This window comes from Asterias amurensis, chromosome 5 (genome assembly GCF_032118995.1).
Source record: "Asterias amurensis chromosome 5, ASM3211899v1".
Taxonomy (NCBI): domain Eukaryota; kingdom Metazoa; phylum Echinodermata; class Asteroidea; order Forcipulatida; family Asteriidae; genus Asterias; species Asterias amurensis.
In genome coordinates, this window is record NC_092652.1 from 2,257,597 (window position 1) to 2,273,368 (window position 15,772).

The window sequence follows — 15,772 nt, forward strand, 5'->3', positions numbered from 1 at the left end:
TGGTTTCCGGCTCCTTGTTTCAGCTTCAATGACGAAAGAACCATCTTTATCTAGCCATAACGATAGCCACAGCCACTGTTTAAACGCTATATTGGGTTACACTACCTGGACACCATATTGGCTTTACACAACCATACAATGAATGGCCTCATCTTGTTAGGAATCATAGTGGCTTACCGTCTCTTGCAGATAATGAAGATTGCTAGACTGATGATTAAGACGAAGGCAAGACAAACTCCTACGAGCATTCCCTCTTGCCACGGCCTCCCATCAGTACCTAGTCAAAAACAACAAGAAGAACATTCATTGTATGACCAAAAAAAACACGAACGTCCACAGATTTACATTTAACTTACACGGTTTAAAGATATCGATGGTAGAAAGCTTCCCTTAAAATAACTTGCTGAGGTAATGTAGCATGTTCGAAATGAGTTAAACAATTTCACAACAACAGTTTTCGACACGAGAAGGTTGCTGCCTGTTCGAAACTCATGAAGGTTATGCAACTGCTTCATAGATAGTGTAATAACAACCATTACAACTTCAATTTATTTATTTGTGTACAATTTCTGGAATTTTTTTTTTTAAATCAACATTTTAATTTTCCTCCTCATTCTATCCTTCTCCGTATCTATTGAGGATTTCAGTGTTTCTCTTTTATTAAATTTGTGTAGAGAAACAAAAATACTCATAATAAAAGTTGTCAAAATATCAACATTTTGAGCACACACAAGTACCTCCTTTTCCATTAGGGAGAGACGTAAGTGTCTGGGCGGCTACTGCGTTGGTCGGCGGCCCCTCGCCAACTTGCGTCCCAGCCTTCACCTTGAAGTAGTATGTTGTATCACTCGCTAAACCATCAACAAGGGAGTGGTGGGCTGTGCCTGAGAGTAAAAAGAACAAACAAATTAAAGTTGTTTTTTGAGGACTTGCATGGAGAGGTATCAATACATATTCGGTTTGCGGTAGCACCATGTGTGTATCTACTTTGTTCTGGAAAATATGTTTGTTTGAGAACTTGTCTTGCTATTTATTCTACTGCTTTAAACAAAAATTCAGAATTCAGGAGACTTCTCTACTGTCGCGAAGTAGATTTATCGGATGTTCGGGAGACTTCTCAGTTTTGAAAAGAACTGCCCTGCATATTAACTACCTGAGCAAGGATAGAAAATTGATCAGGACTACTAGTTTAGCTTAGTCGATCGAGGGGACTTCTTGTTATTGACTTCACAGCTGTGGAGTGAATTCTTTATTGGTCTTAAACACTACCACATCGTCAGGAGTCTGAAGCGTGTAAGACATATTGGAGCAAGACAAGTTCTCAAAAGAAAATAATCAAAAGAGCAAATTAAATATACACATAGTGTTACCGAAAATTAAGTACACATAAAATTTGATTCATAACATTGCTAAGGGGAAAATTGAGTAATGTGTGGTTAACAAAAAAATGCTAACAACCAACTCAAACAGAATACTACAAAAGTATTTTATCAGTGAAACATGTTCAAGTGAATTTAATCTATTTATTGTGATTGTATTTTCGTTGATAATGCCTTCAACAAATTAAATCAAATATTTACGATCCAAATGAAAGTGAAATTAAATTACCATTCCTCGCCTGCTGATGCCATTTCTCCTCCGGTTTACTGACGTCTTCATCATAGAAGATGACATAATGTGTGATGATACCATTGGGTACCATCGGTGGCTGCCATTGAAGCTCTACAGCGTGGGGGTCTAAGGGTTTAGCCAAGATGTCTTCTGGAGGAGTAGACGGCCCTGAGGATGATGAAGGAATACAAATATCGTTAGTAACATTCTGAAGATGATATAAACCAAAACAAACTTAAAGGCAGTGGACACTATTGGTGATTACTCAAAATAGTTGTTGGCAAAAATTTAAAATTTCTTGGTAACAAGAAATGGAGAGCTAAGTACTGATGGTACAAAACATTGTGAGAAACAGCTCCCTCTGAAGTAGTAACATAGTTTTTGAGAAAGAGGTAATCTCTCACTCAAAAATTATAATTCTTATAAGCCATCTAAAAACACACAAATTTGTGCAACTTTGATGACCAATTGGTCCCAAATTTTCACAGATGTGTTATTTAATGCATATTTTGTAATACACCAAGTGAAAATAATGGTCTTTGACAAGTACCAAAGATGTCCAGTGCCTTTAAGATGAAATACGCCCAAACAAACTTAACCATGATGGAGAACTTCGCCTTCAATTTCTCATCCCTAAAACCTTCAACTTACGGTCTTCGAGTGTCCGAGCAGCTCTAGCGTCACAATAAGGACCAACAGAATCAGATGTGAAGGAACACATATCAAACTCATACATCGTAAACGGGTCCAGTCCGCTGATCACTATCTCATTCTGCGTCTTATTCTTTCTGTTTAACAAAAACAACAACATAACAAACAATAATAATATCTAGTCTAGGACAGGGGTCGCTTTCACAAAGAGTAAGGACTCGTCTTATCTCGAGTTAGGAAGAGTAACTCGTCTTAACTTAGGATTAATCTTAAGGTATGCATGCTACAGTGCAGGGTTGGGACTCGTCCTAAGTCCTAAGATTAGTCTTAAGTTAAGGAGAGTTTTGTAAAATCAGCGGTGGGTCTTTCACCAAACAAGTCAGCCGTCGATTTCACAAAGAGTAAGGACTCGTCTTATCTTGAGTTAGGACGAGTAACTCGTACTAACTTGGATTAATCTTAAGGTCTGCATGCTACAGTGCAGGGTTGGGACTCGTCCTAAGTCCTAAGATTAGTCTGAAGTTAAGAAGAGTTTTGTGAAATTGACGGCTAGGTGTCTAGTGAAATTTACTACCCGACTAGTCAGGCGTCAAGCGGTCATTTCAATACTCCAGCCACATCTTTGAGTCAAATATTGAAGGTGCTTCAACAAACAGAACCATTTTAAAAGACAGGTTTTTTAAATTTCATAAATTTGGGGTACTAATTTGTGAAGCATCTTATCAGGGTTGACACGGTGCTGCAATTACCAATAGCTAAAATGGCAGAATATGAATGTCTATAACTTTTTTTTTACACAAAAAGTACCATAAAAAGCTTTGACATTCAATGTATTTCAAAAAGAAACAACCTCCATGCTATAAGGAAATCTTTGCGATGTCTTATCCTAGGAGCGGAATACTTACAGTCGATCTGAGGAGATTGTCAGAGAACTCTGAGAAAGATTACCACGAGGCCAGAAGCGGACTTTATAACCAGCAATCAACTGGCTGGTAACAGGTGCACGCCAGGTCACCCTGACGGCGCGGGAGTTGATTGTTACAACCTCAAGATTGGTTGGGGCTTCCACAAACTGAGCTCCTATAAGATAAAAACAGATAAGCTTAACTTCAAACAACTTGTTGATTTCTAGGAAACTCATATTAAATTGTTAAGCAATATTACTAAGCACAGACAAATCTTGCTTAGCAAACACAGCTTACCAGCCCCAATGTTATGTAGTGTACATTGCTCTTATCAAAATAATTTGGAAGATGAATAATCCTTACGTGTGGCTGAGAAGCTGAATTGCAAAGGAGGTGGCTACAATGTGTTTGAGTCGCATGCATGAACCTTTGGCAGGCAGCCGTATTGACCAGCCACATTGACCAGCCACATTGACCAGCCACATTGACCAGCCACATTGACCTAGCCACATTGACCAGCCACATTGACCTGCCACATTGACCAGCCACATTGACCAAAGTCTTCAACTTTTCCGTCTTTTACTTTTCCGGAGGGAGGGAAGACTGGAGAGCGCAGAGAAATCCCCCTTGTGGCTTTGAAGAGAACCAACGCACAACACTACTCACATACGACCAAAGAATCTCGAATCAAGCGAGGGCCACAGTGATGAGAGGTTAACGCTTTACGCACTAGCCAGCCATGACTTATCTCAACTTTTTCCCTGTTGATTTGCACTTTATAAACACATTTGCTATGCAAATAACTACACTGTATAAAACAAGATGAAATAGATTTGTGTTGCTACCTGGATTATTAGAAGCTGTAATGATATCTTGAATCATCTCGTGCCCATCTCCATACACTGTGTAAGTCTGCAGTCTAATGATGTACACTGTGTCGGCATCTGCAATCAAAACAACAAATAACACATAAACATTACATCATTTCGTCTCTCAAACTCTGTTTTGGGCCAATCCTATCCTTACATGAAGAACACATTTATTACCTCTGTCTCAAAAAGGACCAGTGCTTGCAGTTGCAGGAACATTGTCTGTGTGTATTCATGGGTTTTCAAGAAACATTGATGCATAAAAACCTATAACTATGCCCCATCGTTAGGGCCATGTCACACGAGGCAATTTACGGGCAACCAGTTCCAGGCAATCTCCGTGAAGGAAAGGCATTCACATTTGAATGTTCACCTATTTCTCTTGTGGATCGTAAGACAATGTTTGAAAATTGACCCGTGTGCTACCAAAGTGGTCCTGTAGTATGCACTGCAGTTGGTTGCCTCCAAGTTGCCTGCAAAAGTTGCCTCGAGTGACAAGGCCTTTAGAGTCAAACAGTTTTGTGTTTTGAGTTAATGATTGGTGTTGGACTGGGACTGCACAAGTAAACTATGCTATACATGGGATCAGGCCAACCACCATGGTAAGAGTACAACCGTTTATGTGTTGAATTACCTTTATGCGCTAGATTGTGTTAGAGCCAGGAAGGAGACCGGGGAAGTTATAGGCCTTGTCACATGAGGACACTTTTGCAGGCAACTTGGAGGCAACCAACTGCAGTGCATACTACATGACCACTTAGGTAGATTACGGGTCAATTTGCAAACATTGTCTTACGGTCCACAAGAGAAACAGGTAAACATTCAAAAGTGAATGCCTTTTCGTCATGGAGATTGCCTGGAACTGGTTGCCCGTAAATTGCCTCATGTGACATGGCCCTATCAATTCTTTCATTTATATCACAAGTCATGTTGGTTTGCCACAGCTAATTCCCTTTTCTTCATTTGAATTTAAACATTTTCGAGTTCTGGTATTTAGCAAAGACATCACTCAACCCAAGCTGTGACTTGAAGTATGTTTTATTTACCTTTTTTTAATTTTTATTTATTTTATTTATTTATCGATTGAGAATCATAGCGTGCCCCTCCCCCGTCCTCTGCTTTAACCAGTTGTGAATTAGCAGTGACGTCTCACTGGGTTTTACAAACTGACAACTTTAAGGAAATCCTTCTGTTTCCGTCACTAAACTATCCCCTATCCCCTACAGCCCTTAGCTATTATCAAGACCTTACCCAGTCCAACCCAGCATCGTCATTTAAAGAGCCAATCAAGATGGTGAGCATGAATGACAGAACATTGGTGCTGTGCCAACTGCCATTACACATCTGGTCATAATTCAGTTGGAATGGCTTCATTTTTGCTCAGCAATGATAACCATGGAAACAAGTCTCTTGAGTAATTCCTACCAGTCATTCAGACAAATTGACCGGAGTCTATTCCCACCAGTTTCATATTCTAGTTACTATTAGTTTTTGTCCTAAATCGTTTTTGTATGGTTGTGTCTAAAACCGAATCATTTCACCATCTGAACTGAGCTTAACAAACAAAATTACACTAAACTGCCAGACTAGACTTTTCCGCAGACTTCAAGATTTTCCAATGAAAGTGCTTGCCCTCTCAAAGACAAAATTTGGGGTATGAAATATGGAGCTTTGAAATTTTTTTTAATTTTTCAATACTCACTTTTTTTTATCTATTCATTTGTATATTTACTTTTTTGTTTTGTTTATTACTAAATAATGTAATGACTTTAGGTTTTCTTGAATTTGCCAAAGCCAATAAAAAGGTTGACCCTATGTATTAGAGTGACATGCATTCTGAGATTGCAATAACTTATCGCCAACAACTATTTCTAAAAAGATCAACTATCTCACTACACATTAAATCCAAGGTCTCTCCAATCATTAAATGGCATTTAATAATAAATCTAGTTTAAAGCCATTTCCTTCCTTAGTTGCCACTTTCACACCAGAGAAACAGTTTTTAAAAGAACTTGATCCATTATGCCGAGGAGGGTGCTCCAGGTGCAAGCCTAATGAATCCATTACTTTCGATTGAGTAACAACAAAGCCCTGGTTGATTATAAATCAAGTGAAATTAATAACATCAAGTTGTTGTAAAAACAACATCAACAAAAACAACAAAACACAGCAACAAAAACGATAATTTCTTAAAGACACGCTACAGAATCGGTAAGAAACAAAATCAAGAAGATCACAGATTTACGTCAAACTTACACGGTCTAATGATGATGATAATAGAAAACATCCCTTGCACTATTTATGACTGAAACATCATATTTGGTGAGAAATAAATAATCTAATTTCTTGTTGGGAGTTTATCGCTCAGTGAGCATTTTATTCCTTTTTTTTTTTCCATAGATGTCATGCAAAATGTGTAACCGGTTTTGCACTATTTTCTCATGACCCAGATGGCCGACCGATCTCAAACTTCTACAGGTTTGACAGTTTACGTATATGGTGGATTACATAGAGTGCTTACACAGCCAGCAACTGTTTTTGTTAGCAAAACCAATTCTGTAATGTTCCTTTGAGAAAGGGTTTCATCATACATGGGGGAAAAAAAAACATAACTGTTGTATAAGGAGACATAAAAATATAGGAATTCAGATGATAAAAGACCATAATGTAACATACTCTATTTTCACCTTAATTTCTCAAATAAAAATAAAACACTTGATTCTTTCCACATCCATACATTTCAAGAACTCTTCCAACAATTCCACATTAAAATAGGTCAGCAGAGGGCGCTTTACTTAACACCTGTTCCCGGCCCCCAAAGTCAACCACTCCCATCGCAATCCTTCTCCATTTCCCATAGCCGATATTTTAAATCCCTAGCTTAAATTCACAACTGATATTGATGACCTTGTATGCAACTACTGAACTCTTTATCAAGAACTTGTCCTCCGTTGACCTCAACATTCAGCCCAAACCACAGTTCAAGGATTTTTGAAGCAAACGCTTAAAACCAAAAGTCAGCATGTTGGGCTAACACACAAAAGAAACCAGTGAAAACCATGGATCCATGCCACCCCCCCCCCCCAACCACAACCTTTCAACAACAAAAGGTAAAAGAGACAGGAAAACTATATTTTATCCATGCCTTTTTGAACTGACAAAAAAAACAGGGAAGCCAGAACACCAAGGTGAAGCACTCTTGCACAACCAACAAAGAATAGAAGACACAAAAGAGATCCTGTAACTCTAGATTTGAACAGAATTCATCCAGAGAAAAAAATGCTGTCAATGAAATTTATCTCCTGAAATTGGATCCAATTTAATCTTGTCGTTCTTGTGTAAAGTTCCCAGACAGTTTTTATGAATTTTTATTTCAACAACTCAGTGGAAAGAAAAATAGTTAATTCAACCAAATTTTGACCTCATGCCCGGTTAAGAAAGTAGTGACAGAAAGTCATACTACAATTAAACTCTTATGAACAAATGCTTACCTAAACGGTCATTTTCAACCAGAATTCCACTAAAACACCCATTTTACTATTTAACTTTTTTTATACATATATATATATATCAATTTCAGAATCACCCAATTAATTTCTCAGTCCCCCAACTAATTTCCCAAGCTTTGGGAATTTTCTTTGGTTTTCTTTTGAAGTTCTTGCATTTTTCTTCTGATAACTAATTTACTGTTTTGTTTTCTTTTTTTTTCATTAGGAAACCCTTATATTTAACAAACATAGGCATTCATTGTCTTCTCACCGTGGGGGTTCATGGCTACCATGGTGATTAAGTTTGCTTACATCTGAGAATCTTTTACGTCAAAACAAGAATTAACTAAATAAATGATAAGGATAGAGACAAATGAAAACTTAACTGTATTAGATTTCCAAAAGAGACAATGCAGTTTTGTTTTTTGTAAACTTGAAATAAATAAAAGCCACAACACTAAAATGAATTTCTTAGGTCCCCAATTGAAAATTTTGTTTCATATATTTAACTTTTATAAGTCACTGAAATTTTCAAACAAAATACACTTCTTTAACAGCTTCAAACACAACATGTTTATTTAATACTCTTCCCGAAAAAAAAAAATATCTGGATAAATGAGAAACAATTTAAATTTCTATTGAGGCCTATTCAAATGCATTCAGCTAAGGTAAACACAATCTAATTATTCACCGGCCAGATTGAATTCTGTTTGTATTCATCACCTTAGTAATATAATCCCCACTGAGAGGCCCCAGTAGTTCTTGACCTTTCTAAGGACAAAAACCCCACCTTACTAGAGGCCCCTGCTGGCTTGACCGCTTGTAAGCCTGCCTCGGCCAGGGCCGGGGCCCCATATGGTCAATAGTCCATTAGGGTTGATGGAGGCCACTTTGGTCAAACACTCAAGTTACTACAAAGGCTCTATCTACCCTGATACAAATCTGACTCTACTAATGGCCGCAAAACACACACGAACCAGCGGCTTACTGTTCCTCATGATCCTTATAATCATTCATTATTCAAACTATAAGACAAGATCCTCGTTATCGACGACGACTCAAGAGCAGATGTTTTCTAATTTCACAATTCCTACTACACACCAAAACAAACGAACATAATCAACAATGTTGTTGACAGCAAATTACAAACGAGATAATCGCCCAATCAATTTCCCGAGCTGTGGAGATCCTTTTTTTATTCTATTTTCCTTGCTACTTTCTTCAGATGATTAATTTACTGTTTTTTGGTTTTCTTCATTGTTGGAAACCGTTACTAAATTTACTAAACACCTTCTTTGTCTTCTTTCCATTGGGTTTCTTGGCTACTATGGTGAGTAAGTTCACTTATTTGAAAATCCTTTTACATAACAGCCGGAATTAATAAATGAAAAAAGAAAAAGAAATGATGCACTGTAACTGACTTGCTTGTATAAAACAGTGTCGTTTTAATGTCTTCAGGAATTATTAGTGTCATATATCTGCATCAATATTTTAAAATCATAGATTTCAGCGCGGGAAAAAAACAAAAATTGACTCAAAATTTGAAAAGGGAAATTTCCAAAATTCCATGGAAACTGAGTTTGATAAAAGCAGAAAGTTTAATTTTGAGTGCTACACAATGTAAGTGTCATGAGATTACAATCCAAATCGGTTAACAAAGATGAGTGACATACTTCGTAACAACAAGGAGTGTTTGAAGAACTGCTTATCTACACCACCCTAAGATTGAGTCACTTCAGTAACATGAGGGAGTAAGTACGCTAACAGCACTCAGCACTCATCTTACGCTACCGTGATCATGTTACCATAGTAACGACCTACTTCAGGGGGGGTCAGTTAGTACAATAAGAACACTCATTGCTTGAACTTGGTCATCGAGATGACATCATTGTACAATTATTACACAAAAGAGAAGAGAAAATTACTATCATCCACTTCGTTCTTGATTGAAAAAAGCGATTCTCGTAAGGACAACTCAAGGAACGTGTCATCGTTATCCTTTTATCATCAAACAAAAGGGGCACATGGTCACTTTGATCATAAAATCATAACCTCTAACCCCAAAATTTATATTATAAGTAACTGTCCCCTCCTCTTTTGGCACCATGCCAGAATGCCCCCTTTGTTGGTTCCGTGGGTGGCAAGTTGTGCAATCTAGAAGATGGAGTCGGTCAAAGATGATGACCTTATCAATCAAGTTGGATCATGCAAGCTTGATTGCTTAGCGTGACCAGCTATTAACTGAGCCAAGGTGGGCAAGGCATACATGCAATTGTAAAGTCTACCTTACATCTCCATCTGAAACAAAAAGGGTCCTGCTACTTGGACGGGTGTCAAAACTAATGTTTGCCAAAATCTCAACCGGAGTTCCCAGAAACACACTGACAGAGAGTTTGTACCCAAACTGATGTAATATGAAACACCTTTCGCTAACAAACAAGTCCATAAAACGAGCATACTGATCGAAACTACCCAGTTCTTTTTAGAATCAACTCTAAATCAGTAAGAGATATTCACAATAATGTTACCGCAAATCTCTCGTGGTTCATACAAATTGTAAGAATTCTGGAGTGCTTGAAACTCTCTGGATCTGTGAATTTATGCAGGTAACAAAATCATTGATTGCTAAATTTTCAAATTACTTCGAAAGCGGACAGCTGGAAAAAGGTTTTAAACTCAAATATAAAAAAATTAAAAAACTACAGCACCTCAGCAAATAATTTTTCCGTAGGAGCTTTCTGCCATCATGATTGTTTAAAAAGTACGAGTTTAAATAGAATCTGTGGAGGGTTTTGTTTTGTGTCAAACAAAAAAGTACCCAAACCCTTAAAGAAATTTAAACTGCAAGCCAATTTCAACCTAAAAGATACCAACACTAACCAAAGTAAACTATCAATCTGGGAGTACATTTCTCTAGTTCCAATCCAACCCCGTGAACCTTGAATGGCTCATCAAGAGTGCCTATTATTGAAAGTGGCAGAGTACACTTGGAACCAGCTGGGCCTAGTACCAGCTACTTGGGCGCCACAGGCACACAAATCCCTACAACGACCCACACACCTAAAAACAGAAACCCACCCCCAGTTGAAACCTACGTATGTACATTTTGCATTCAATTTGTTCAATCGGCAGGGGACCAGGCATCGCCTTTGGTTCTTGGGTTACTGGCCAAGCCCTGTACAGCCAAGGGACATCCCACTGCTATGTGGGTTACTGGTTCACTGATGAATGCATTGGTGACCTCATTGCGGGGTTTCACTATGTACACTGGGAGGGCACCGCTTTATAGCACCCAACTCTATAAAAGCAAAAAGCAATTGGAGTAAAACAACAACATCGCACAATGGAAACCAGGTAATGGTTGCGTATTTGCGCGTTGATACAAATCAACTCTAGCATGGCTGGATTGCATCCAGGTAGTGTAGTTATCATCAATATGCAATTAACACAACAGTATACATCACATGCCTTCCAATCATCAACCCCTCAGTATTAGTTCTTCTTTGAACCTGCGATGTAAATTCACCAGAATCAGTTTTGGTACTTCTTTATGTACGACACAAAACACAAAAACCCACATATTTTGTTAAGGATAATCCTCCTTGAGGATAATGATGGTAGAAAGCTTCCCTTAAAATATAACTTGCTGAAGTGCTGTAGTAAAAAGTATTTATTAAAAAAAATATATAAAAAAAACGTAAACAATTTCACAAAAATAATTGTTGTATCACAAGGCAAAAACAATTTGTTTAAGCATGTACGTATTACCCCGCTCTCATGAAAACATTGCTCTGTGATTTTCTCTTCTTTTTTTTCTCACAAAAATTTGTCGACTAATGAAGCTGAAACTTCAACAGATTACATACATCATTGCCAAAAACATGATCTACAAAAAGGTATCAAAACCCTTTAACCAAATAAGGTCTCACAGACTTCAAGAATGACATCTTCGGTGTAGTGGGTAGGACTTCCTACCCCCTAGCCATGCATTACTGAGGGTCATACCTCATACCTCACTGGGTTAGAAACTCTATGGTTAGAATAATCCGATAAAAAAAAAACCAACTGAAACAACCTCACTGCATTGTTGCATGTTGACCTACAAAGTAAGACTTGGTCATCCATGGAACGTTGTTCATTCTTTGCATCTAGTCGCAGCTTCCCCTTAAGGAGGCAAGAATTCTCAGCTAGCGTTGTTGTAAACATCGGAGCATGTGTGTAAAATACGTTTGGATACAAGTGCCTCTGTGGTCATGTCCAGCATATTTTAATTTGGTGAATCACAAATAAGAAAACGGTCTTGGTTATAAGGACAAGCAATGTACTGTTTATTTACAAGATGTTCGGTTTGCCTTAGCAACAAATATTCCAAGAAAAATATAAATTCAAATTCTTTGAGGGAAAATGTTTTAAGTTCTGTCCTGTATCCAGAATGATCAAATCATAGTTGGAGATTTTGTCTTCAAATGTTTTATTTTTATATTTTATATACTGCAGCTGCCAACATTTGTATCTTGCAATCAGGTAGATTGTTTACAACAAACATAGAGATATTTAGAAATTACATTCAACATATTATAGGGACAAAGTGAGACTTTTTTGTTTTTTTTCTGTAATTGTTTTTGTTCATCAGAACATGGAAAGATTGGTTATTTCAGGGGAATTTCTGCAGAAATAGGGAGTTGGCAGCTCTTTACTATCCAACGAAACTTCTAAGATCTAGTTAAAGACACTGGACACTATTGGTTATTGTTAAAGACCAGTCTTCTCACTTGGTGTATCTCAACATATGCATAAAATAGCACACCTGTGAAAATTTGAGCTCGATTGGTCGTTGGAGATGCCAGCTAACTATGAAAGAAAAAAACACCTTGTCACACGAAGTTGTGTGCCTTCAGATGCTTGATTTCGAGACCTCAAATTCTAAACTTGAGGTCTCGAAATCAAATTTGTGGAAAACTACTACTTTCTCGATAACTACGTCACTTCAGAGGGAGCTGTTTCTCACAATGATTTATACTATCAACCTCTCCCCATTACTCATTACCAAGTGAGGTTTTATTGCTAAAAATTATTTTTGAGTAATTACCAATAGTGTCCACTGCTTTTTCTAAAGGCAAATTGTACATGCTGCTGTAGGCTTTTACCAATAGTTTATAGCCATTAATTTTAAGGATGAACCAAACGTATTCCAAAGGTACAAAACCATTTTAATTGTAAACAAGAAAAAAACTACATGTCCAAGAGTTATCAATATATTGTCTTAACTTCATCTTAAGTTTTTTCATAAAAATTGTCTTGCTACTTGGAGAGGGAAAACGCTATTTATTTGAACCTCTAAACCAAACAAAAAAAGCCAGCGGTCACTGTGCCTCGCAGGTCGTGATTCACCGCAACTCCAGGGAATTTAAATTGCCCAAAGTCATCATCACTTCCTATAAATCGCATCCAGTAAATTGCGTTTTTCTGAATTGCAAAACTATGTCACGGTTGCCAAGTATCTAATATCAACTTCAGTCATCAATAGCTTCGGACATCCTTTGAAATGCACCGTTGATGGCCTACGCTCATCAGTGGCCAACTCAGAAATCCAACCACCCCCCCCCCCTCCTCCTCCAACCCCCGCCCGCCCCCACACACCCTCGGCTTAACTTGCAATTAGGATACACAAATCTACATACGTGTCACTTTCAATCAACTCTTTGGACTTGATTAATTTTTTTCATGCATATCAATATAATTCTCAGAGAAATTGATGATTATCTTCCAATGGCATGATGGAATGTCCAGAAGAACTGGTTTTTCTCTTTTCTTAATCATCCAAGTCTCCCTTGGGTTTCAGCCTAAATACCTTCAGTTAAATGTACATGTACTTTAGAGAACCCAATGAAAAAATCACCAAATAATCTACTTCTACCCCCCATTACTTGTTACCAATTAAGGTTTTATGCTCATAATTATTTTGAGTAATTACCAATAGTGGCCACTGCCGTTAATGAGGTCAAATAATCTTTATTTATTCATTCATTTTTTACCAGCATTTTTTGGAATTCCCTCATTCAGGCCTGCTAACAGTTAATCTAAATAAATAAAGTAGCTGTATTACATTTCAACACTTTTCCTTAGAGTGAAGCTTTTGTCCGGCCAACCTACTGTACATGGTCCTACATCTGCTTCTATTGATGATATGGGTCACCAATATGAATAGCGGACACAATCTGAGAGGTCACCTCAGTGTTTGTCAAACACTCAATTACACACAGGGAAAACAGACATAAATCGAGCCATACTGACCGCCATAACCTGCTCAGGAAAAAGAAACAAAAAGAGAACAAACTCACAACCATTTCCTCCACCCACCAACCCACAGGCGTCCGATAAACTGTTAAAAAATAAAAAATCATCAACATCCTTAGGCACCGTCCAAAAAGGCGCTTGTTTTTTATCCATCGCCAAATTACCAGGACAGGGCGGGCGATCTATTCACTATAACGACGCAGGAAAATAAACAAACATGACAGGTCATCAAGAGAAGAAAGTTTGACTTTGTGTGATAGGTGAGAGGGTTATTGACCTAAACCTTGTCCAAGCCCCGCCCCCTACTCCCCCCCCCATATCAAACCATCTTCTAGGCCAATCAATACAGTAGCATCCCTTTGATGATTGATGTGGTCATCTCTATTCTGACCGTCTTTCCTGACCACAACCCCACCCCCTCCTCTCCCTTTGGCTAAGAGCAGCAACATATCCTAAAGCCAACCGCACATCCCAAAGCCAAAGGGGGTTTCTTAGAAAAGACAGCAAAATCAACTAAAAATACCTTCTGTTGGTAACACTTGATCCATTCAGGTTTCTTCATACAATCACAACAAAACAGAAAACACTCCCCATTCTATTTAAAACCATACGGGGATGCCAACATTTGCATCTTTCAATCAGGGAGACTTTGTACAGCTATCAAGGAGATATTATGTTCAACCAAACAGGGACAAAGTTTCCATAATCAGGAAGTATTGTGAGACATTCAGTGAGAAATTAAAATTATTTTCAATATAAAGGGGACAGGGAAGATGCCATTATCAGGGAGATTTTCAAATTTGTTCACCAGAACATGGAAAGATTTACTTATTTTGCTTCAGCAGACAAAATTTGCTAAGTACCATTTTCAGTTCTGCAGCTTAACAAATTTCACCAGGGCTAAGTTTCAAAAAGGCCTCAAGCCGAAGAACATGCTTAGCACACAAATATCTTACTTACCAGATAAACAGACTACCAGTCAACATTCCACAGACCTACACTGCTGCCCCACTAATTTTTTGCTTAGCAAAGAGATTTGCTACACAGTATTTGCTGCTGAACAGCTTTATGGAGTCAGGCCCATCAATGTTACTACTGACGAAGACATGAGGAAACCAACTTACCTAATCCTGTGACGATGTACACGGTGGTGTTAAGAGGTAGTAAGACAGGCTCCGTATTCTCCACTCCTTGCTCCTTGGAGATGAAGAATTTGTACCCGATGAGGTTTACATCTTCAGGTTGGGCCAGCATTGGATGGATGCTGATAGCGCTGTAGTTTAGTCTCTTTATCTCAGCATGGGGTGCTTTAGGCACTGTAAGGAACAAGAAAAACCATCATTATCAAATAATATTCTTGTACCGTACACTTGCATAATTAAATGAGAAAGAAGAGCGAGTTTGGATCTGTCCTGCTTTCTACAAGGACCCAATTTCATAGAGCTGCTCGAGCACCAAAAAAACCAAAGCACAAAAAAAATATGCTTACCAGAATAAGGTTACCAGGCAAAACAATATGTCACATGAGCAATAAACACAGAGAAAATAAATATGGACATATTGACTATTAAAGGCAGTCCACCCTTGTTAAAAAAAAATCATGTTACAAATAGGATTTGAAAATTTGCATGGTGGAAATATGATTTTTCTCCAGAAGATGATCAGAGCATACTGATCGAAACGTCGAGTTGAAACCAATGGTTCTTTTCAGAACCACCCCCAACTCATTAGAGACAGTCATTAAATGGTGTTGGTGTTACCGCAAACCTTTCCATATGTTACAATGAGACTCAAGTTCAGAACCTCACAGAGCACTGTTTTTAGGAGAGTCGTGTGAATCCGTTGTACATTCTAGAATTATTTTCATCTCACTGAGACAAAAATTATCTTTGTGAAATTGTTTTACTCATTTCTCAAAAAACTACAGCACCTCAGTAAGTAGTATTTTAGG

General features: G+C 37.9%; 1 protein-coding gene across 1 annotated transcript in view; it reads right to left on the reverse strand.

The window, feature by feature from the left end:
• Nucleotides 1–15,772, reverse strand: part of LOC139937878 (protogenin B-like) — a 70,274-nt gene that overhangs the window by 13,470 nt on the left and 41,032 nt on the right. Inside the window, exons 10-16 of the mRNA XM_071933250.1 lie at nucleotides 14,946–15,137; nucleotides 4,013–4,111; nucleotides 3,168–3,342; nucleotides 2,263–2,399; nucleotides 1,609–1,779; nucleotides 738–884; nucleotides 178–277 (exon numbers count right to left, since the gene is read on the reverse strand). Coding sequence (XP_071789351.1) covers nucleotides 178–277; nucleotides 738–884; nucleotides 1,609–1,779; nucleotides 2,263–2,399; nucleotides 3,168–3,342; nucleotides 4,013–4,111; nucleotides 14,946–15,137 — 1,021 coding nt within the window. The remainder of the gene's footprint in view (nucleotides 1–177; nucleotides 278–737; nucleotides 885–1,608; nucleotides 1,780–2,262; nucleotides 2,400–3,167; nucleotides 3,343–4,012; nucleotides 4,112–14,945; nucleotides 15,138–15,772) is intronic.